Genomic DNA, 25,863 nt, shown 5'->3' with positions numbered 1-25,863 from the left:
CTACATTGCTGGCCTGACTTAAAGTGGTCATAATTCACTTATTTTAAATCTAAATTATTCAAAAATTATATTCAAATGGAAGCCCAGGATGTCTAATTCTAATGAAACAAACCTTATGCAAATATTATTTGTAGATCAAAAGGTATGTTCAAAATTGTGAGAAAATGTCATTTTTCAGCATCATTTTAAAGCGATTTGAGTACTTTTCAGTTGTGATTACCTTCAAACTATTGAAAACTATTTAATCATCGTTGGTTGATGTATGTCAGCCCATCATTGGGGTCGGGGACCAAAGGTTATTAATGGGTACATAACGAGATGTCTATAGAGTTGGATGTGTAAAATTGATCCCTTATGCTATTTTACACTGACTAATGAATAATAATGTGTTTTCGTTAAAAAAAAAAAAAAACTCTTTTGGTAGTGTATGGGGTTGGACTATTTGCAAAATTCCATGATCCCAATGCCCGTGGGAATGGAATAAAGAGAGAGGCCAATGTCAGCCTAGGATAGTTACGAGAAAGGCTAGCTAAGCGTTGGGAAAGGATGAAGTCAAAACTCTCATTGGGCCGTAGAGCATAGCCTAGGATTAATCCTCGTTCTAGATCGGCACATGGCCGAGGAATATCATGATCTTGACTCATGACCGAGGGTACGAACAAACCGTGGAAGAACTAATGGATATCTAAAGTCTCACAGATGGTACAATCGACAAATTAGGGAAATCAGCACCTACATCTTGCAAATAGTCACTTTAAATGAATCTACCCACCTACCAAGGGATGCATTTATTACTGAATGACCTCCTGAAGAGTGCTCCTCACCAATAGCCCACTCATTCCCCTAAAAGGTTGATGAGACCCCTGATAGAAAAAGTATCTTAATCTCCACCACACAATCCCCTCCCCCCCATAATTGAGAGGAACTAGTATAAATAGGACCCTCCCCATTTAAGGAAGGGATGGTTTTTTTTTTTTTTTGAGAGAGAGAGAGAGAGAGAGAGAGAGAGAGAGAGAGATGAAAAAGTGCAATGTCATCCATTCTGTAATCATCCACCCACTGGTGGAGCTAGGGAGGTGCCAGCCCTGAGTTTTTAAAATTTCCATTAAAGATGCTAATAAAATGCTACATTATCTATAAATATGCTATAAATATTCTACTGCCCCTTAGGATTTTGAGAGAGAGAGAGAGAGAGAGAGAAAAATACTGTTAGTTTTATTAATTCTCTGTAAAAACTTGGATTCCCTAAAATTATATAATTGAATACAAATAGCAAAACAAAACATCTAGCCCATTCTTGAGCCTATGATCCCTCCAAATTCAAATAATAATAATATATCCATTTTTACAACTTCTAGAATTCCCAAATCAACAATCTTAAAAAAAAAAAAAAAAAAAAGAAAAGAAAAAAAAAGAAAACAAACAAATGCAAGAGACAATATACTTTGATGTTATTGATTATTTTTTGATTTAAAGAGTCGTCCCATCTCAAAATGGCCTTTTAATATATATCTTTGCTGTTTACTAAAAAAATAAACCCCTAATCTCATTAGGGAAAAAAAATCCCTTACGTCATCGTAGTCTTCAAAGCTTGGAGTCCTCGATAGTTGGGCTCCACAACTCTTTGGATTGCCATGCCTCTCTCTCTCTTTGATTGAGAGTGCAAGTTTCTTTTGTTCCTTGAGTATATGAGAAACCCAAACTGAAAAATGACTAAAATGGTATAAATTAATAAACGTATATTGTATTGTAGTATAACTTGCATTTTAATGTGTTGAAAACTTAAATTTTCTATTATTTTATGTGTTGAGACTAGACTCGCTAGAGCTTGTTATAGTTTTCTATTTTGTTTTTCTATGACGTGTATATGGAGAAAGTATCTGTGGGGCTCATATTTTAGCCTTACATAATTCTTATATGCTAGACGTATACAAGATTTTTTTCGTGTATATTTTATGAGGTTTACATCTTGCATCTTTAGAATTTAATGTTTCTCATTTTATTTTAAATTCGTTAATTAGTTTTTTTTTTTTTGAAATGAAGCTCGAAACTTTCCATTGATATCTGAGATTGAAGTACAATTATACAACAAGGCAGAAAAACAAAGTCAACACTAGCACTTTGTTCTATCAAACATTAGTACATTATGAAGCCAAGGGGGCTCGGAACCTATCCAGGTCTGAGACATCTCAGCCTTTCTAGCAAACTGAGCTAGCATATGTGCTGCATTGTTGTAGTCCCTTTACAATTTTTAACTTAAGAATTTTTATATATATAAAGTTTGGCCCCTTTGAATAAAATTTCTGGGGTTATTACTGCATCCCACCTCAGTCCATCTGGAGAGAATAGAAAGAGCTTGTTCATTTTCTTTTTTCAGTTTCAGTTGTGACTATTATAGTTCTATTTACTTGGTTTCTAGTATAGTTCTCCCCTTGTAAACCATTTCCCCCCTAATTTACAAATAAACTGTGACGCTCCTTTACCTTATTTGTATTTTGACCCCACAGGTAGAATCACAGCAGAAGACAATAAGCAAAGAGGACAGTCGTGTACATGTGTTCCAACATAGCCAAATAGCAGTATCCGTTCATTCATATTTTAAGATTATTAAATATCACGAAAATCTAATTTCACAATGATAAGGTTTAGACTAGAGCCAAGCAGTGAATATCACATAGTATTTGTAACAAAAATAAGAACCCATAGTCATGAAATTCGAAAGGTTATTTATCGAAAATAAAAAGTAGTAACAGTTTTAAAAATCTGTAATTTCGAAAAGTACTTGGAGAAGAAGTTCGGAAGCGAATGGATTGAAGAAGGGGGGATATTACAAATAACTGCACGGCGCGCAACAGGATGCCTCACCAACTACGTCTGAGTTTTTGGTTTATTCTTTTTTTTTTTTCCCAAATAATAGTAGAAATTTTTTTTGGATAATTTAATGCAAAAAAAAATCACTAATACTACAACTAAAGTGAAATTAAAAGACCGAATTGAATTTTAAACAAAATTAAATGGTGCAATTTGTAAAACCCAATAACTAATTGTTGGAAGGGGCCTAGGGGGAAGGCATAGAGTCATCCAGGAGAACACTTGAGAAAAGTTTAATTAATAACTTTGCCCTCGTTTGGTATATGTGTTTAAACACATGTTTTCGATTTTTAAATAACATTACGTTTTACACACTTTTTTATTTACACGTATTTTTAAAAAATACAAACAATATTACTAGAATAATATTACCAAACGGGTTATTTATCTCTTAAAATTGTGTTGAAGAAAGGGTAAAACTTAGATATAGTTGCTTGGTACCCCTTTTAAAATCGTTTGCTTCTCTGTTTATTTCTTTTTCCTTCTTTTATTTTTCCCCTGTTTCAGACTAAAGAGTTCCCACGAGAAAACTGAAAACCCAAAACCCCAAAACTGTTTTCTTCTCTTTCTCTCTCTCTTTCCTTCTTTCTCGCTTAAATTGGATGAAATAAACGAACCCAGCTCTCTCTGAATTCTCTATCTCGCTCTGTTTTCGCAGATTGGTTGGCTGGCACTAGAAAATTTGTTGGTATGTATTGGCTAAATCTCATTATAGGTTTTCAATTCTAGTTGCTGGGTTTGTGTTATTTTGAGGCTTGGTAGAGCTTTTCTTTGTTGATTATGATCTAGGTATCAATTTTTGTTATTGGTTCTGTGTTATTATTGCTTTGGTTTGTTTTAATCTGGGTTTTCAATTATAGTTGCTGAGTATGAGTTATTTTGAGGTTTGGAAGAGTTTTCCTTTTGCTATTTCTGATGAAAGTTTCAATTTTGGTTAATGGGTTTGTCTTAGTATTGCTTTAATTAATTTTAATTTGGGGTTTCAATTATAGTTTTTGGGTTTGTGTTATTTTGAGGTTTGAAAGAGTTTTCCAATGGCTGAGTTCACCTTGATGAAGCTGAGTTCTAATTTTTTTTTTCAATGTCTGATGTTTGTCTTTGGTGTCTGATTGATAGTTCGAATCAGAAATTTGAAATTGGAAAGGCAAAAGATTCTTAGAACAACAATTGTTAGGACATATGTGCTTTCACTTGTTAAGAACATATGTTACTTATTTATGTAAATTGGCTAATCCTTTGACAAAACGCACTCTACTTGTAATTGGGTAGTTCTAGGTGTTTTTAATACTTCAAGAAATAAGGTTTCAAGGTCAAGTGTTGAAGTCATCAAGTCTGTCCAAGAAAAAGCAAGCTAAAGTGCAAATTTATTAAAGCTCGACACCTGCTCGATAGCTACCTCGACACCTGCTATCTGTCGAGATTTATAATTTCAGATTTCTGATATGATTTTCTTGGGATCCGTGAATATGCTTTTAGGCCTTCTTTTCTTCTAACCCTAAACATATAAAATGATTGTTTTAAGAGCCGTCAAATTGTACATAAGTTGCAAAAGCATTGAGCAATCTCTGTTCAAGCAAATTGTGATCAAAAGACGAAGTTCTTGACCTAGTTCATCTTCTCTGAAGAAGTTGCTGTGTATTTGCACCAAAGGGTTTTGTGACCAAGCATCTTCCTGATCTTCATCGTATATTTAAGAACATATGTTACTTATTTATGTAAATTGGCTAATCCTTTGACAAAACGCACTCTACTTGTAATTGGGTAGTTCTAGGTGTTTTTAATACTTCAAGAAATAAGGTTTCAAGGTCAAGTGTTGAAGTCATCAAGTCTGTCCAAGAAAAAGCAAGCTAAAGTGCAAATTTATTAAAGCTCGACACCTGCTCGATAGCTACCTCGACACCTGCTATCTGTCGAGATTTATAATTTCAGATTTCTGATATGATTTTCTTGGGATCCGTGAATATGCTTTTAGGCCTTCTTTTCTTCTAACCCTAAACATATAAAATGATTGTTTTAAGAGCCGTCAAATTGTACATAAGTTGCAAAAGCATTGAGCAATCTCTGTTCAAGCAAATTGTGATCAAAAGACGAAGTTCTTGACCTAGTTCATCTTCTCTGAAGAAGTTGCTGTGTATTTGCACCAAAGGGTTTTGTGACCAAGCATCTTCCTGATCTTCATCGTATAGGATGAATGGAAGAACTTTGCAGCCAACCTCTCCTTCTTAGTTGGTCTTTTAAAGTCGCGTACTGAGATCCGCGCATTAGTTAGTCACGTACTTGGGAGCCGTGCATCAAAGGTGGGAATTGTCGCTACAGATTAAGTCTAATTGGGTATTGGGGTAAGGGTTCAACTGTAGGTTGGTAAGGTACTTGGGATTCCTTTACTTGTAACCGCTTGATTTGATAATAGTGGAGTTTCGGGAGTGGTGACCTGAAAATCACCCGGTGGGGTTTTTGCCGTAAGGGTTTTTCCCATTTGTAAACAAATCACCGTGTTATTTAATTTCCGCTGCATATTTAGTTTTTCAGATTGTGGCCTATCAACAATCATATACTAATCTTAGAGAATTAAATTTAAATATCTTGATTTGCATATTTTGGAAGTTAATTAGGTTACTTGAACACCATTTTAATGAGAAGAATGTTTCCTTGATGATTATAGAAATATATGTGTGCTGAAAATAAAGGCATAAGTTTCCTTGTGCTCTGTTTAAATACCCTATTTTCGTGAGAATGTGGGAGATCAAACATGTCAAAGTTCTATTAATATTTATGACCTACAAGTCATAGCAATCTCTAATTTCTTTTCCATGGCTTTGATTCTGTCTTTGATCTCTAAGGAAAGTGGTCACAGATGGCTCAATCCCATTGATGTCTTCAAGACTTAAAATATTATATTTTTGAATTGTAGTCTTTCTTGTCGATAATGAATTTGATAGTCCTTTAAATTGTAGTCTTTCTTGGCTAGTTTGCAGTTGCTTAACATTTTTGATATTGCTTTTCAACTCAAATGCAGTTGCTTTTGTTAGAAATCAACTTCGACAGCATGTAGATGTTCAGGTGTAGTGTTAGTACTTAGTAAATTGGTCCCATACAACCTTAAAGCCAGTATAAATTGCATATTCTTTTCTTTTCATTTATATTTTAAATATGGGCAGTGTTAACTTTCCTCTTGTTCTGATTTCAGCTAGCTTGTGATTTGTGAAGCACTGGTTCAAGTAGTTCTGGTAATGAATTAAATTATCATTTTTTTTAATCTACACAGATTGGTTAGGTATTTTACTTGGGAAGTAATAATGACCTAAAAATGCATATGCTCTGTTCTATTTTAAACTTGTGCTACAGATCCTAAAAAAATGATATTTTGCTTCAACTTAACAATTGGGCTTCATATATAATATATACACATGGCTTCGTTTGAATAAGTTTCTAGAAAATGAGAATGGTTGGTAGTTCCTTTTTAGCATTTATTCTTCATAGTAGTCTACTAAACAACTGTTGCAAAGGAGTGGAGTATCAGTGTCACAATTCAGCAAGATTGTAGTGCATGTGCTTTTCTAATCTCTTTCATAGAATTTATTTTGTACTCACTCATTTCCCATCATGTGTCTATGTCATTGTTTCATTGTGCTGTTATTAATTGTCTGTACTACTTCATTTACTAGAACTCACTTTCACTGGTGTTCTATAAATGCTTTGCAGGTGGCATATTGTGACAATGACAATTGATGCTGATTTAGGTGTGGCAACTTGTTTTCTGGACGGTGGTTTTGATGGTCACCAGACTAGGTTGCCTTTGCATGTCGGACTGATTCTGTTATATCTCCTCATTGATTGGAAAGAATATCTTAGTATCAAGATGCATTAGTGCTAAGCCCAGTAGGAGAACTGAAAGAAACAATTATAATATCCAAAAATATATGCATTGTTGGGACAAAAGATTTATACAACCTGGAGACATAAAGTGATTTGCAGCTCAACCATTTCAAACAGCAGAAAGACGTGTTAGATTGAATAGGCAGTAGGACTTAAGATGTTGAATATATTCAAATTATTTTGTACAATTGCAAGTTATTTAAAAATTGCACAATAAGCATTGTATTTAAATAGTGAATTCTATTTTTACTTTAGTGTACTCTCTTTTGCAATATGCCATGTGATATTTGTAATGTGAGTTCACAATTTAATAAAACATTGTATACTTCATTTTCTTATCAAAACTAAGTTTGTTTGTTTGTTTGTTTGTTTTGTTTTTTTGTTTTGTTTTTTTTTTTTTTTTGAGTTATAAGTGGGGCATTTATGCCATTTCATTTGAATTTATTGTGAGTTTTGGCTCTATGTTCACCACAGGTTGCCTCATCTTTTATAAAAAGAGTTCACCATCCTTCATTTGCCTGCACTTAAAGAAAATAGTGGGAACTAAGAGCTATGTGTATATATGTGTAGTACATTTGTGTGGAAGTGCATATTTGTGTATATGAGAATAATTTTCTGTGATGTGAAATGGTATTGTTAGTTTAGTATTGGTTGGACATGTTGTTAAGTTGAGAAATATATCGGTGCAAATTTTACTTGATGAATGAAAAAATCAATGCTTTCTTTCAAGTTTCTGACATCCAAAATACCAAAGTAGGTATTATTTTTCCAAGTGGGTCTTGCATGAAGTGGAGATATGATCTTGAAGGCAAAGCATATAACTATTAAAGCAATTGGCTACATTCATTTATGATCCAATAAGTACAGTCCTCATCCAAAACCAAGAAGACCCTAAGATTTTCAAGTACACTAATTAAATAATCTACACAAAAAAATTGTACACATACAACAATTGGCAATATTCAGCTCAAAAGAAATGAATGATGCAATCTGTACTATTAGGTACACATGTATTTATTACCACTTTCACCATCAGATACACAAGCAAGCCTATTCAATGAGTGCAATTGATGCAATTGCATCAAGAAAACAGCAGCCCACACGCTGCAGGTAGCAACTATCCAGTGCGGAAATCTAGCAATAACTAGTGCAGAGTGCAGAAATTCAACAGTACCCAATACAGAGTAACCAGTGTAGAGGGAAAAAATAGCAGTACCCCACTGCATGCAGCAGCAGGACTTGACATTTTGTATCAAGAAAAATACGGTAGTGCTTGAAGTATGTGCAAAAACAGTTCAAGTTTGAGATGATTGTAATAAATAAAGTAAGGCAAAAACAGTTCAAATAATCAAAAGGCCAGTAGTGAATTTGGACCAGAAAAAGTATTCAATATTAAAGAAGTTACACTTGATAAGTTATAACAATAAAAGTACTCAAAACACACATCAATAAATAAACTGATAAACGACAACAAAACAAAGTAATGTCACTTGTAGCAATTAGTAAACAAATTATTGATCACATGCTACAGAACACAGTGGTTTGCCAAGAAAACTCCTTGTCCATGCTACAGAACACAGTGGTCTAGCACACTAAACTCCTTGCCCATGCCAGAAAATTATTGATTCAATCAAAGCCACACTAAACTTCTTGCATGCTAAAGTCCTTGCCCATGCTACAGAACACAATGGTCTACCCAAAAAAAAAAAAAACTCATGATTTATTAATCACATCAATAAGCCAAAAAAATTCACTAGCCATTAAAACATCTCCAGGTATTGCTAATATCAATCTAGCAACTTCCAAAATATGCAAATCAAGATATTTAAATTTAATTCTCTAAGATTAGTATATGATTGCTGTTCTAAGAATCTTTTGCCTTTTCAATTTCAAATTTCTGATTTGAACTATCAATCAGACACCAAAGACAAACATCAGACATTGAAAAAAAAAAAAAATTAGAATTCAGCTTCATCAAGGTGAACTCAGCCATTGGAAAACTCTTTCAAACCTCAAAATAACACAAACCCAGAAACTATAATTGAAACCCCAAATTAAAATTAACCAAAGCAATACTAAGACGAACCGATTAACCAAAATTGAAACCTTCATTAGAAATAGCCAAAGGAAAACTCTTCCAAACCTCAAAATAACTCAAACTCAGCAACTATAATTGAAAACCCAAATAAAAACAAACCAAAGCAATAATAACATAGACCCAATAACAAAAATTGATACCTTGATCATAATCAACAAAGAAAAACCCTACCAAATCTCAAATAACACCAACCCAGCAACTAGAATTAAAAACCTATAATGAGATTCAGCCAATACATACCAACGAATTTTCATAATGTCAGCCAACCAATTTGTGAAACAGATCGACATAGAGAATTCAGAGAGCTGGATTCGTTTATTTCATCTAATCTGAGTGAGAGAGAAGGAAAGAAAGAGAGAAAGAAAAGAACAGAGAGGGAGAGAGAGAACGGTAGGGGCAAAGAGTGTTTGGCGGGAGTTCAAGAGTCAAAATGGTTTAGTCTGAAATAGGGGAAAAATAAAAGAAGGAAAAGAAATAAACGGTGAAGCAAACGGCAGTTTCACTGTTAAGTAAGTGGACAGGTGTTTCTATACTATTATTTAAGGGGCTTCCCCTGTTTGGATTCTTTATTTTTTAGTTCAAAAATTCCCCTACACCCCTATATTTAAGTGGAGACAAAACTAAAGGACAATCCGGTAAAAATGCAACTCTAACTCCCACTAAAACATTGCCTAAAAAATAAGACCACTCTCCTATTAATTTTCAAATTGATTTATTCACTTATAAACTAGATTTTCAAAATAAAAATTATATATATATATATATATAAAATAAAAAACCACAGTTTTTTTTTTTCTACAAAATAGGACCACTAATAAAATAAATAAATAAATAAAAAGCCTCATAGCACGCGCGAAGCGCATGTGATGAGGCTAGTTAATTTTAAAAGGAGTATCTAAGGTACTATATCTACCGAGAAAATACTATCACCACTCTTTTTAAGCCATTAATATGCCAAAGTCTTTCAACTGTGACATCATTAGAAGACTTTAATCCTACTTACCTTTCACCAAGACTTTCGTTATTGATGTTTGGAATTTCCAAATACTTGGAAAATTCAAAGTCTTGGAACGGTTTTTTCTTTGATTGCTATGGTCTTGGAACCATTAAACATGTGGCAAAAATGTTATCCAAATCAATTTTATGTCTTGTCTTTCTTTTTTCTCAAATTAATTAAAAAAATGATTATGATTAAATATCTACTCTTTTTTTTTTTTTTTTTTTTGAGGTAAAAGAGAAATAAAATATCAAGAAATGATTAAATGATTATATTTAATACATGTTAATTACAAAGAGCACTTAGGAAATATTTGTTCTCGAAAGGGTACTTATGAAATATTTTCAAGTTCGTTTAATCTCAATCTCTGATTAGCTTCCTAATATCTTCACCAAGGCACTTCCTTTTCCTTGCTTTCTTGATCATCAATCCAAACTTAGGGCTTATTTCTTCCATCTTCGTTTAAGAGGGGGATGTGTAATTAAACAAGTTATGAGACGAGCTACAACAGGCTTGATCCCATTATATGATGAGCTAGGTGTCTTTTTTGCAAGCTACCAGTTGCCGTGGGTTACAATCTTCTAAAAGCCACAAGTTGCACTACAGTATGTTCAATGGCCGAGCTAGGATTTTAGGGTTTTGTGGGGGCACCTTGTTCTAACCCTGTTCCCACCTTTTATTTAAATTCTATTTAATGTATATATGTATGTATGTTTGTGTGCAAAATAATAACATCATACCTTTTTTTTTTTTTTTTTTTATTGATAATATTTTGAACTCTCCTACAATATTCAAGGAAAAAAAAATTATTATTTGTACCATATACGTAGCCTTATAGTTATAAAATGGAATATTATCCAAACATCTCAACTAAATGTGCCAAATTTTATATATTGTTGTTTTTATGAATTCTACAATGCTATATACTCTAAGGTTTTTTTTTTTAAAAAAAAATTATTATTATTATTATTTTTAAAAAAAGATCTATTGTAGTGGGTCCAAATTGGAATTGATCTTCCTATAATAAATTTATTAATTGAAGGAAAGCTCGGATGAAGTTAGACACCATCTAAGTCTTGCACACATAAGGATTGGCATCACATTGGATGACGCTAAGTTCCTCCTTGGATTGAGTTGTGACCGTGGACCTATGAACTTGAAATACCAATAAAAAGAAACTCAACTCTCCATGACCAACCTTGGGGTTGATTGTGGAGGCTTTGATGGCCAAGTAAGTGAACAACATGAAAGAATAAGTTCAAATTGTGAAAGAGAGTTGTACGAACAAAGGAAGCCGGATGAGCAAAGAGAGCTCTACAAAACGTGGGGGGCTTAGGCCGCGTTTGAAAAAACGCGGCTTAAAGAAAAAACAAAAGCTACGTTTTAAATGCGGGGCCATAGAACACGTCAAAAGCCACGTTCTCTTCAGCTGCAGCCGTGTTTTTTGGGGAAAAGATATGGCCGCCTTTATAAAATGCGGCTCTAGCTTGCCTAAAGCCACGTTTTATAGACGCGGCTTTAAATTTGGCCTGAGAGAGAGAGAGTTGTACATGCTCCCTTTTTCCAAATGGTCTTCCTTTTGTTTATAAAGAAATGAGTAGTTGTACATGCTCGGGAATGTGTAGTTGTAGGTGATTTATTGTTGGACTGAACACCCCCTACAACTACAATAGAAGGAATCAACATTGATATTTTAAAAATGATTTGAAAATACAAAAATTGTACAATCCGACAAAAATGATTATCTTAAATCAAACAGGAAATACAAAAAATATATATATATATATATATATTTTTTTTGTATTTCCTCTTTGATTTAAGATAATCATTTTTGTATATATATAGCTTACGTTACAGTATATTTTCTATGTTGACCAAGTCTTGCTTAATTTCGTTAATTATTTTTTTTATATTAATTTTTTTGGAATTATTTTTGTCTTACTTTTATTTTAATCTTGTCTTCTAAAGTAAAATCTGGCTCTGACACTATCTGTGTTAAAGTCCTTAATAAACGACCTATCGTTGTACAAAGAATAGCAAAACAAATTGTAGCACTTGCGTTTCTGTTATGGAAGCTGTTAAGTTAGTTCTGGTTGTTAGGGCAGTTAATAATATGTTATGAAAATTGGTAACAAAGATGAGCAGTTATGCCTAGCTCTTGTATATAAATAAATTAATTCAATGAATCGGATATTAATTCTCTCTTTTTCATCAAATTTTCTCTTACTTATCTGTTTCTTTTTTCTCTTTTTGTTTCACGAACTCTCTTAGTTCTCTTTTCATAACCGAGAAGTCTTTTACCTTCAGATTCTTGTTCATTGCTTTCATCTCAATCTTTCATCAATTTGTATGGAAGAAAAAAAATACCACGTACTAGACTTTCTATAAGTTTTAGACCCACTAAATTCATTAGTATTTTAAACCGGGTTTATAATACATTACATAACCAAAGTACAATTACAAAAGGACCTAACTTTTGTAGTTGTAGACTAAAGTTATAAACAGCGGACACTAAACACACGCAACTAAAGTTTGAAAACGTATGCTTAGGGGCGTAGACAAGAATTTTCACATGGAGGGGCCGGATTATATATTCATATGTTAGCCGTTATTTTATAAATATATTATATATATATATATATATATAAAATTATCAAATTAAAAAATATATAATATTTCTAAACTCAAATGAATATATAAAATTATTTATTTTGCTATAAAGATGTACAAAATATTTTAATAAAGAATTTAGTATCTCCCATCAAAGTTATGCGTGAAAATGATCTTTCATTGAATAAAATCATCCATTATCATGCATCTCCTTAATCTTTAATAAAATGGTTAAAAAATTAATCTAGAAAAAATCATATAATTTAATGTTAATTAATAATCCCTCTAATGTATGGCTTTCACTTCCTATATTTAAATTTAGTCTTAATCAACCATAACAAACAATTGAAAATTTAAGTAGATAAAATATATATTTTTAATACTATGTATAGCATACATATTTACTAAAATCATTATATATAACTTGAGAAGATTCTATTGTGAAAGGTAAATTTTAGAAAAATATATATCTTCTCTCTTCAACAAACCCAAGGCATCTTCTATGAACAAATCACTATTGGAACAACTTATTTGGCACCAAAATTCAACCCAAAAGAAAACAAATAAATTTTGAAAAAAAAAAATTATGATGATGATGATGATGAAGAGAAGTAAAGGGTGAAGTTTAAAGATTAAAAAGAAGAAGAAGAAGAAAAAAAAAAAAAAAAAAAAAAAAAAAAAAAAAACTCACTAAAGCCCAGTACATGTTTTTAGTGAGTTTCTTTTCTTTGCCCCTCATGATCTTGGGTTTTTAGTAGACTTTTAGTGTGTTGCTGCATGGGCTATTAAGAAGAAAAACAAAAAAAAGTTTGGTGTTGCATAGTGCACGTTTTCACACTTGCACACATAAGTTAGACAAAAGTAAAAAAGTAATAAACCACCAAAGTGACATTTAGGTGGGATTTAAACTATTTAAATGGAAAGTCCATACTTTAGGGGGACCCCAATATATTTTGGAGGGGCCAACTATTAAGTTGTAAGACCCTAACTAATGTTTTAGACTAAATTATAGAAATATTTTGAACTTGGGGACATGGCCCCTCCACCCAACAACGTGCCGCCGCCCCTGCCTATGCTGTAGGTTAATAGTCAAGACAATAACTTCCTATGTCTTTGAAAGTTCCGAACAAAGACCAAAGACATCATGAAAACGAAAACGCATGTTGGCTCTTTCTGTATGTCATTAATTAATCTGCCAGTTTCATCAACCTTGAAGACGTGTGATCTGGATTAGAAGACTTTTTTTATTTTTATTTTTTATTTTGTTAAGAATCATGACTTTAATGCCTGTTATTGTTTTCACCAAGTCTTTGCTAATTGTTTGAAACTACGTTCCAAAGACTTGGAAAATTATAATCTTGGAATTTTTGACTATAACAGTTGTTTGATGTAGATTGCAAACTGAATGCGTGGCAATCAATAAACGTGTAGCAATCATGTTATTGGAAAATTATAATCTTGGAATTTTTGACTATAACAGTTGTTTGATGTAGATTGCAAACCGAATGTGGGGGAATTTTTTTTTTTTTGATACAAATGTGGGGGAATCAATAAACGTGTAGCAATCATGTTATTCAAGTCAGTTTTATGTCATCCATTTATTTTTCCTCAATTAAATTAGGAAAAAGACTTTTTATAATTGCATATCTACTCATTAGTATCCCGTGCAATGATCAAGAAAATTAAAAAAAAAATTATTTATATATGATACATATTTATTTAAGTTTAAACTATAAATTACATTCTTTAACTATATAACATATTTTCAAATCAATCATTTAAGTTTCATTTTCTCCGTTTCAATCCTTCAATTTTGTCCAATCCCACCGTTAGTTTTAGATTGTTCACTTCCCAAAAGGGCCAAAACAATGTCATTTTAGTGAATTCAAATAGGCGGATCAAATGGGAAATTTAAATTGAAAACGAATTAAAGTTAAATTACTGAAGGAAAAAAAAGAAAGAAAGTGAAACTAAAAGAACTGAGTTGAAAACATTTCAAAATCTAGGAGTGTAATTTGTGATTTAGCCTTTATTTAATATAAGTGTTAATCAATAAAATTTAATTAGAGAATTTGTAGAAAAAGATATACCTTAACTAATTAAAATTTATTTATAGAAAGCCAAACCTAATTTAATTCAAACTTTATTTAGTGTTTGGTTGCGTTATCTAATGTTGTGTTATAAGCTGACCCCAATTCAATTAACTAATTACACAAGTTGATTAATTAATTCAATTACATGCAAAGTCCAATAAAAAACATAACCATATCACCAATCTAGAGTTCAATGTGCATAGTAGAAAATAATGGGAAAACCTTCACAAGAAAAACCCCAATGAGTGATTATGTAGGTCACTACTCTTGAAAAATCCACTAATCAAATTGAGGTTATAATTATAGAGATCCTACACAATCCCAAATATCAGTACATACCTACAAATAGAACACACTGATACTTGATACTAGCTCAACTCCAACTTAGTTGGACTTTAATCTTAGTGGACTTCTTCTGTTAATTAGCATAGATCTCCTAATGATGTAGCTAACGGTTGCACGGATCTCCAATCAACGTGACTAGCTCTCCATAGTAATCCAAAATAGTTGTAGTTATTGGTGAAAAGTTCTTTGCAACAATAAACTTCAATAATGAATCCGAAGTAGCTTAGAATTAAAAAATCCTAAGCACACAAAAGTCGCAACAACTCTTTGTGAGGCATATAGGATGACGGCTCTGAAAAATACTATTTAAGTCATCTTGGAACCCTAGTGTATGAATCCCAAAGTTGCCATGTCATCAAAAATAGAACTGAGAATTCTATTAAGTTAAGGCTCAATTGATCAAGTGTTATCAAGCTAGTTGTCGAGGTAAATTCCCTCGATGGATCGGCTGCTTCCAAGCTATCTGTCGAGACAGCAGTTGCAGCATTGATTTGAGCAAACCTTAAGTAGTTTTGATTAAATTGATCTTTCTTGAACGCTTTCTAGACACTCTAAATTAAGACTTAAATTCATAAAAAGTGAGTTTTTACTCGAATTTTCCAATTTACAAAAATATGACCCTAACATCTAAAAAGACAATAAATTATAATTGGTTCAAATTAACAATTTACCACTAGTCGTAACTCCAAAGAGGTGGAGTTAGACCCTATTCTTTCTTTGAAGAGAGGAAAGTATTATTAATCTTTACTCTGATGATGGTGTTGATGGATGGAATGAATCCTAAAACTACTTGGGTTGGTGTTTATGACTGATTCCTATATAGACTCAAGTGTTGTGTCTGCTTTGAAATGGTGATGAAAACATGCAGAGCAAGAAAGTGAATTTTGTGGCTACGGCTGGGGGGCTGGTAACCTAAGCTTTGGGTTTCTAGCAAGGTTTTAAATTCCATTCTATTCCGGTCAGAAATTTTCATCTAGGTTATTCTGATGCTTAATTCGGTGCACTTACCTGTTCCATTTCGGTCTAAGTTCTGGTCTATTCCAAACCGTTTAGATGCTTCAAATGAATTCCAGATATTTTGGTCTCTCAGTTCCAGACTATTTCGGGTTGTTCCAAATTGTGTTGAATTTTTAAAACATTAAAGCCCAAATTTGTAATTTGACTAAATTTATTCCCATATCATATATAAAATTTTGTCTCGGTTAATTAAATATAATGAAATATTAAGTTATATATATATATATACACAGTGTGTAATCTCCACATGGTGCACAGGTACTAGAATATTCCGTTTCCTGTAGTCAAATGTTTGTGAAATTGGTAGTATAATCTCATACTCATCTTCCATAAAATATGAGAGAGAGAGAGAGAGAGTATCTAATCATCAATATATATATATATATATAAATAAAAGTAGAGACTTCATGTGAGAGAGCATGAGGTTCTACCAAGTGGAGCATTGTATGACGTTTTTTTTAGTTAGGCTTTTACCTCATCTAAATTTAACATTTATGTTAAACTATTAAGTAACTGTAGATACATTTATTTCAATGTATTAATAAAATTCAAAGAATTCATACATTTATAACTTTAAATGCTTTGGATTGATACGGTTGGATCTAAAAAGTCATGGGAGTAAGAAGTAAGAAAACTTTTCAATTTCCGGCATAAGACTAACTTCAATGCAGAATTACAAGAGTTGGATTCAATGAATTAGATAATATGATATGGTTATTTGTCTCCACATTTGTCCAATATAAATCCCCCTTTGTCCAATATAATTTCTCTCACAATATTTTTTGGATCCCTTTTTGAGAGGTATGTTAATTTTCAAAGTATTATGTTCCTCTTAAACATTTTTTTTAGATTTTATGTATAAAATTTTACTGATGTAGCATTGTAATGTGTTTAGGCTGGTTTTTTCATATTATGTGTCAATTTAGATTTTTGGTTTTTCATACGATGCATATACTTGGTATGGATTCGTAGTATTTTTGGAGTTTTGGTTGCTTTTAGGAAGCTTAAATTGTGGTATTACTATGTCACTATGGCATTATTGTTTTTGTTGTTGTATCATGAAATTATAATAGTTTTTGTAGGGGCTTCGGCTCGGGTGACCCAGAATGACCCATGTGACCAAGGCCCATGGGCTCGGGTGACCCAGGATGGCCCATGTGACCACAGCCCAATGTTGTAGGGCTAGAACCAGTCCACTGATAAATATGTAAAGGTCTAGGGATATGATTGGGGAATCCTACTGTGTTCGAGCCAGGTTAGGCCCAGTATTAACTAATAAGCTAGAAGGAAGCTAGTAAGGGGACTATCAAATTCAGGTTGGCAACCGAACATTATTAATGCCTTTGGGAAACTCATTGTCGAACACTATTTGGCATTTGAAACAAGTTCCAAGAGAATCCTCAGAAGGCATTATGATTCTCTTGGGATTCTGGTAGGGGTGGGAATGTGTATGAAGTGGTGAAATAGTATTGATGATTACCCCGTTAATGGGATACTATAAAAGGAAGGGCAAGGCAAACAAGAGTGGTTGGTTGAAACAGATTGAGGGAAACACAAAAAAAGAAAAAAAAAAAAAAAAAAAAAAAAAAAAAAAAAAAAAAAAAAGAAAAAGAAAAAGAAAAAGAAAAAGAAATAGGAGAGGGAGTAAACACGAAGGGAGGAGAGAACAAAGAGGGCAGAGAAAGCAAGAAGCAAGATCTAAGGGGAATAGGGTATTGGGCTGAGAACTATAGGAATGTTTGATTGTTGGGCTGTCAAGGCTATGTTTTAAGTACAATCTGTGTGACTGTGAGGAAACCCACCAACAAATGAATTGGGAATCCAAATCCACTGTTTACATAGTAACGTTGGTAGGTTTAGGTCACCATAGTTTTTATAGCTAATTGATTAAGATATCATTCTTTCAATTTTTGCCATATTATAATTACGATCTTAAAAATCAAACTTTTCTTCAATTACAATGTTAATGTGCCTTAATTTTATTAATCACATCAATTCTGAAACTAAAGAAAAGCTACTTTCAATGGCATAAAAATTATAGGTGTTGATATAGTGGAAATAGAGATTTTAGTGGTATAAGAACGTAGAAATTAACACCATAGAATCTATATATAAATCCTAAATCATACAAGAAAGACACCTATGAACCAACAAATTTGTAGGTGACAATGTTATCTATGAGTTTGTATGACTAACAATAATAGTATTCATGAAATCAATAGGTCATGAATAATTTCTTACAAAATTTATCAAATGCACTGTGCATCACGTGGGATATCATCTAGTACATGAAAATTTCTAATTTCGGGACTAGAGTGTTGATCAACACTTAGGCCTCCATATTGATCATTTTATCATAATTTTTTTGGTTGTAATTTTTATAACAAATGATAATGGGAAGTTGTGACAATAACACATACATGATAACTGATAAGTAATTTGTGAGTGAAATAATTTTTTCATCACACTTCTAGGTATTGACCTTTACCCAAATTATAACAGGTGCAAATTATTAACATTTACTTAAAAAATAGAAGAGCCTCTGAGCACATGTATTATCTATAAGATTATTCTCCTCTTTGGACTGAACTTTTATGTGGTTTAAAAATACCCCTAAGCCTTACGTTTAATAGGAAAAAATTTGAAGATAACTCGGTAAAAATATACCTTAAACTTCACTTAAAATGCCTACAAAATAGGACACTTTCCTATTAATCCATATTTTCAAAACAAACTTATCCATTTAAAAAAAAAAAGAAAAAAGAAAAATAAAGACACTGGACCAAAAAATAAAAATAAAAAACCACATCACACCCGCAAATAGTGGTGGCTCTAGAAATATTTTTTAGGAGGGGTCATTAAAAAACTTAAATTAAGAAAAATTTAATATAAAAAAAAACTTGAATATATTAAGTTCTCAAAAAAAAAAAAAAAAAAACACACACACACACACAAATACATGAAGTTTTACAATTTCCTTCTTCGAATTTTCATATTTTGAAATCGTTTCATCATAATTTATTATTAGTTGTCATTATCTATTGTCAATGTAAGTCTGACTATTTTATTTTGTAAAGTTTTGTATAATATTTTTTGTTTTTATGCAATTGTGGTTATATATTTGTCATTGTTTTTATAAAATATTTTAAACTAAATGACAAAACTCAACCCCACTTGCACTGTATAATTATTAACCCATACAATCATATTCATCCATACATAAATAATACACTAAGTTATTGTTTAATTGTGGGATAAGTTGATACGTGATCAGGGTGTGAAAAAATATTTTTAAAAGTAAATTAAATTATTAAAGCAATATTTTATATGTATAAATATTTTTTTTTTTCAAGTCAGGGGGTTCATTTGAACCTCCTAAAGTGCATGTGCAGCCGCCTTTGTCCGCAAAGCGTGTGTGATGAGGCTAATATGTGTGTGTGTATATATATATATATTTTACCCAAGTCTTTATTGTATTATCAAGAACATAATTATTAAAAAAAAAAAAAAAAAAAGGAACATTATCCAGTTGTGCTAATTAAAATCCACCAAAAAATTGCGTTTTTGACAAGTTTGAATGCAAGTTATGCTCTCGGCACCTGACAAGTTTGAATGCAAGTTATGCTTTCGGCACCTATAAAAGCAGCATGTATGGAATGTTTTCCATGAACAAACACGGTGCTCTCTTTACCCCTCTTCTAGGAAAAATACCGAATAGTGGGGACATGGGTTTCCTTGGGATTCTTATACAAGTCACTTGGGTTGCTGTGATGTTATCTGAATTAGCAGCCGCCGCAATAGCATTTCCAATAGCGCTGCCCAACTGCCCCGACAAGTGTGGAGATGTGGAAATTCCCTATCCATTTGGCCTAAGAATGCAAGTTATGCTTTCGGCACCTATAAAAGCAGCATATATGGAATGTTTTCCATGCACAAACACGGTGCTCTCTTACCCCTCTTCTAGGAAAAATACCGAATAGTGGGGATATGGGTTTCCTTGGGATTCTTATACAAGTCACTTGGGTTGCTGTGATGTTATCTGAATTAGCAGCCGCCGCAATAGCATTTCCAATAGCGCTGCCCAACTGCCCCGACAAGTGTGGAGATGTGGAAATTCCCTATCCATTTGGCCTAAGAATGCAAGTTATGCTTTCGGCACCTATAAAAGCAGCATATATGGAATGTTTTCCATGCACAAACACGGTGCTCTCTTACCCCTCTTCTAGGAAAAATACCGAATAGTGGGGATATGGGTTTCCTTGGGATTCTTATACAAGTCACTTGGGTTGCTGTGATGTTATCTGAATTAGCAGCCGCCGCAATAGCATTTCCAATAGCGCTGCCCAACTGCCCCGACAAGTGTGGAGATGTGGAAATTCCCTATCCATTTGGCCTAAGAGAAGGTTGCTACATAGGTCAAAACTTTTTCGTCAACTGTACCAACTCAACTCAACCAATTCTTCTGGGAGGCTTTACGGCTACAAACTTTTCCCTCGAAGGCCAGGCTAACGTCTTGACGTATATGGCCAAGGACTGTTATAAACATGGTGTGCTGGATCAGGATCTTAGTATATGGACATCAGTGTATCTCAGCTCGAGCCTCAATTTCACCATCTCTAGCACTCAAAACAAGTTCATTGTCGTTGGCTGTGACACTATTGCATACCTTAATTTTCAGCAAGATAAAGGAAATTTCTCAACAGGCTGCGTTTCCGTTTGTGATAACACTAGGTACATAGTCAACGGGTCTTGCTCTGGTGTTGGGTGTTGCGAGGTAGATATTCCTAATGGGTTGAACTATCTTACTTTGGAATCCCACAGTTTCAATAATCACACAAAAGTAGGGGCTTTCAATCCTTGTGGCTATGCATTTATTAGCCAACAAAACACGTTCAATTTCTCCATCGATTCCCTTCAGAGTCTACAACACCAAAAAGAGATGCCGTTAGTTCTTGATTGGGCGATCGGTACTGAGACATGTAAAGATGTCGTGAACAAATCAAGTTACACATGTGGAGGTAATAGCACTTGTATCGATTCCGCCAACCGGTCAGGGTACCGTTGTAAGTGCATGAAAGGCTACCATGGGAATCCATACCTCCATCTCGGTTGCCAAGGTATTAATTTATGGATCTACACTAAATTTTTTTTTTAATTAAAAAAAAAAAAAAAAAACTAAATGACAAATTATTACTTCTAATTTTAACATATTTTTTTGATAAATTAGATAGAGTTTGAACCTATATTTTTTTAATTTTTTTAATAAATACCATATATATTTTGTAAATAATTGATACATATTCTGTTACACTTGTTTTCACTTAGTACTTTCACAATCACCTTTGTCCACCTTTCTTTTCCATCTCTACGTTGTCAATTCGAGACCACCTGATTATGAAGAACAAAATACCTCTCCAGCCATCTAGAACCTATCATGCTCTGACCTAGCCTTGCTTTATTGCCATTCCTAGTTTCCTACTTATTTTGAATTGAGTCTTTCTTTCCTCTTCAATTTCAATGGAATTCATGTATAATCGAATTTTGCTGTCTATTGTCTACCTCCATCCATAAAAACAACGCATTTTGAAAAGTGGAAAGCGTTAAAAACAACGGAAATATTGCACATAATTAAAAAGAGGAATTGAATTGAAAATAGATTAAAGTTCAAGGATTGAAATGGAAAAATAAAAACAATTGAATTGAAAAATTGTCAAAATTAGAGGATATAATTTATCAATTAAAAAAGAAAACAGGAATTGAAGCTCTTTTAAACTTCTTATATTTAATACTCTTCCATTTCATTTTAATAATATGTCATTTCTTTTCTCTAAGCAAGAAGAATAAAGGCACTTATGACTTTAAAAAAAAAAAAATTTCTTGGTCATTAATATATGATTGCTTTTGATTAATTAAAGTTCTTTTTAAGTTAATGATGAGTTTTACATCTACAGACATAAACGAATGTGAAAACCACAATCCTTGCAAGCTCCCGGGACAAAAGTGTATTAACGGACCAGGGAATTTTACTTGTTCTTGCATCAAGGGGTACCATAATTTGGACGTAAGTGCAGGAATCTGTGTTACCAATCAATCATCACGACCAGTAACCCTCTTAGTTGGTAAGTATACTTACTGTACTGCACCCTAGCACTTGATGATATGCCTTTGGAATTTGCATTTGATTGTGTGTGGATGAAGCTTCTCATTATTTTTGGAGGATTAGATCCTCAAATTTGATGGTAATTGATTATTTATATCTATACTATATATAAGAAGATTCTTCTCTTTTAACTAGACTTTTATATACCATAGCTTTTGAGTAAAGTTGTGATGTGTTTTTATGTTATAACTATTTTCCTCTCCTTTATGTGTGTGTGTGTGTGTGTTTGTTTTTTAAAAAAAAAAAATTGGACTTTTATGTGGTTCGAAAATATTCTCATTAATGAAGGGTAATTTTATTTAGAAATAAAGTCATAAATGTCAAATAACAAATTTCATTTTGAATTAAAAAAAAAAAATCCTAAATTTAGGATTTTTTTTTCCCTTCAGGTTCAAAAAAGAAATTACAATTAATACTTATCTCTAAAGTTTATCCATATCTATACTATTATTTAAAGGGCTTCTCCTGTTTGGATTCTTCATTTTTTTTAGTTCAAAAATGTCCTTATACCCCTATGTTTAAGTAAAGATAAAACTATAGGACAATTTGGTAAAAATGTAACTCTAACTTCTACTAAAACATTGCTTAAAAAATATGACAAATTTTCTATTAATTTTCAAATTACTTTATCTACTTATCAATTAGAATTTCAAAATAAAAACTATAAGTAAAAAAAAAAAAAAAAAAAAAAAACCACAGTTTTTTTTTTCTACAAAATAGGACCACTAAAAAAAAAAAAACCTCATTGCACGCACTTCGTGCATGTGATGAGGCTGGTTATTATTTATTATTTATTATTATTTAAGATGCTTCTCCTGTTCGAATTCCTCATTTTTTTTAGTTCAAAAATGTCCTTATACCCCTATGTTTAAGTAGAGACAAAACTAAAGGATAATACGGTAAAAATGCAACTCTAACTTCCACTAAAACATTACCTAAAAAATAAGACCACTCTCCTATTAATTTTCAAATTGATTTATTCACTTATAAATTAAACTTTCAAAATAAAATTTATATATATAAAATAAAAAAAACACAGTCTTTGCTTTATGTACTTATAAATTAGATTCTTAAAATAAAAATATATATATATAAATAAAAACACAATTTTTTTTAGCAAAAAAAAAAAAAAAAGCCTCATCGCACGCGTTAAGTGTGTGTGATGAGGCTAGTCCTTTTTATTTTTTGGAAAAAAAAAATGTCTGAATTGTAATAGATGCAAATTATGAATATACTAAAAAGTACCAATTAGTTGAGTTACAAAGTTCTTGGCATCCATCTAGCTACAAAATGAACAAATCTACACGTGAAAATGTGATGTCAATGCTATTTTGGTGTTCATTTTTTTGTTAGGGCTGCACAAAATTTTCTGTCGCGTTTCTCTCTTAAATTCAATTAAACCACATGCACACTACGTTTTTATTTTGGACATAGAAAAGACATTTATTAAAATGGAAAAAATGCAGTACAAACAGATGTGAAAAGAAAACAGTTCAAATACCAAAATAAATAAATCATTAAAAATGAAAAAAGAAGTACATTAAAAATCACCTTTCATACCAAAATAAATAAACCACAAACACTGCATTATACAAAGAGCGACCGGCTGACATAATTCATATTTCAATTAGGAATAGTAATCCTTGGGAAGAATTTGTAGTTTGTGATAGAAGGGTGGGAAGATTATTTTTGTAATGGGAAGTTTCGTAGTACACTACATAGTCTACATTCTTCTTTGGGGAAGAAGTGGGAAGAGTTTTTGTTTGTAGTTTGTCAGACGTGTGGTGGGAAGTTGTCAGTCGTGGGACTAGAGTTTTTTTATCTTTTAGAAACAGGTTTGGAATTTGTATCTGTCTAACTCTCTAATGGGAAGTAATAGGAAATTTATCTGATAGTTTATTTGTTTTTGAATTTTATTGAATTATGATTTTGACCTCATTTTTATTTTTTATGAATAAAAACGATCTAAATTAGGGGTATTTTGACAATTTAGATAATGATAATTAACTTTTTGAATTGCCAAAGGCCTTGCAATTATCTCTATAAAAAAAAAAAATTTAAATTCTCTTAATATATAGAGATAATAGAATTTATTGTATTAGTTTATCTATTTATATTTGATAGTAATGGTTTGGGCTATCACTTCGTTGTCTCAAATGTTGAAATTTTATGTGAACTTAAACAAATAGATATTGTTTTCCTAGAATGTGATTTTAAATTACCAATGATATCGTATCGGAATATCCTGTTAATCAACATATTAAAATCTGTTGAGTGTATCAAAAAACTGTTATAATTATAGGACAATGAATGAACGCAGAGCACAACCTTATTGAGTTATAGTTAATTTAAGAAATAAAGTATTTGGCCTTCAAAAATAAAAAATTTGTTTTATATCACTTTTTTTTTTTTTTTAAAACTTTAAGACTTTTGTTATATTTCTTCAACTACTGGTGTGAAATAGTACAAATTTCTCATTAAGATCAACAAAACTAGATTTAAAAAAAATAAGTTTTGTCAAATTGAGAGAATATATATAGCCATATAGGTACACAACACATATCCATCATGTGCCATTCTTAGATTTGAAATCTAACGGTTGATTTGAAGAGTGTAATGAAAGGTTCATTCTGGTAAATTATGGTCACAATTAAACAGTTGGATTTAGAAAAATGCACGGTCAAAGTTTAGTCAAAGTTGATCAAACCCGATCAAACTTAATAGATGGTCCCAATACTACTGGACTTAGTGAAATTCATATTCAAATCTTGATCATTAGGATTAAAGAGTATGGTGACATATTGGTGTTGGTAAAATTTGAGACCAATTGGACGGTAAGAATTCACATCAAATTAAAATATATAGGGTTGGGTTGAAGTTACACTTGATGTAACTCTAAAAAATGTTATACCACCTAATAACTTATTATTGAATTCATATTTTAAAAATCCAACTGTTGGATTACATGTTTTATATGTTCTTAACATGTATGCCAATTTCATTGCCAATCAGATGTAATTTAGCATCTGATATCTAAACTAATCTTTTATGCGTTATTTTAAACTACAAAAATTTGAATGTAGACAATTGATTGATGACGTGGCTATTAATTTTTGATCACCTTGAAATTTTGTAAACATGAAAAATATATGAAGATAATGTAATTTAACGGTAGATTTGTCAAAATTCATATCGAATTAAGAAATATAAGGTTGGATTCAAGTTACACTTGATGTAACTCAAAAAATGTTACACCACCCAATAACTTATTATTGAATTCATATTTTGGAAATCCAATCGTTGGATTACATGTTCTATATGTTCTTAACATGCATGCCAATTTTCATGCCAATCAGATGTAATTTACCATTTGTTCTATAAACTCATATTTTATGCATTATTTTAAACTACAAAAACTTAAATTTAGACAATTGATTGATGACATGCCTATTAATCTTTGATCACCTTGAAATTTTTTAACCATGAAAAATGTATGAAGATAATGTAATCTAACGGTAAATTTGTCAAAATTCACATTGAATTAAGAAATATAGGGTCGACTTCAAGTTACACCTAACGTAACTCTAAAAACTGTTACACCATCCAATAACTTATTATTGAATTCATATTTTGAAAATTCAACTGTTAGATTACATGTTCTATATAGTCTTAACATGCATACCAATTTTCATGTCAATCGGATGTAATTTACCATTTGATCTTTAAACTCATATTTTTTGCATTATTTTAAACTACTAAAACTTGAATTTAGACAATTGATTGATGACATAACTAT

General features: G+C 31.9%; 1 protein-coding gene and 1 long non-coding RNA gene across 2 annotated transcripts; both read left to right on the top strand.

Annotated features, from left to right (window-relative positions):
* The first annotated feature begins 3,394 nt into the window (after positions 1-3,394).
* On the top strand, positions 3,395-7,075 carry LOC136068782 (uncharacterized). Its single transcript, XR_010630102.1, has 3 exons — positions 3,395-3,559; positions 6,059-6,098; positions 6,574-7,075. It is a non-coding gene; the product is annotated as an uncharacterized LOC136068782 (long non-coding RNA).
* A 12,531-nt stretch (positions 7,076-19,606) lies between these two features.
* Positions 19,607-22,164, top strand: LOC136068781 (wall-associated receptor kinase 2-like). The gene is made up of 2 exons (XM_065776427.1): positions 19,607-21,024; positions 21,859-22,164. Exons 1-2 carry the CDS (start codon positions 20,157-20,159, stop codon positions 22,053-22,055), a joined length of 1,065 nt encoding a protein of 354 aa, XP_065632499.1. The 5' UTR covers positions 19,607-20,156; the 3' UTR covers positions 22,056-22,164.
* Positions 22,165-25,863: the final 3,699 nt, after the last annotated feature.

Source organism: Quercus suber, unplaced genomic scaffold (genome assembly GCF_002906115.3).
Source record: "Quercus suber isolate HL8 unplaced genomic scaffold, Cork oak 2.0 scaffold_133, whole genome shotgun sequence".
Taxonomy (NCBI): domain Eukaryota; kingdom Viridiplantae; phylum Streptophyta; class Magnoliopsida; order Fagales; family Fagaceae; genus Quercus; species Quercus suber.
Note: the sequence above shows the minus strand (reverse complement) of the source record. Positions and strands in the feature narration are given on the sequence as shown.

What these genes read in the sequence shown, in the direction of transcription:
- LOC136068781 (XM_065776427.1), top strand. Translation starts at nt 20,157, where the DNA reads ATGGGTTTCCTTGGGATTCTTATACAAGTCACTTGGGTTGCTGTGATG. An exon ending in CCTCCATCTCGGTTGCCAAG is followed by an intron (nt 21,025 to 21,858) that starts GTATTAATTTAT and finishes TTACATCTACAG; the next exon opens with ACATAAACGAATGTGAAAAC.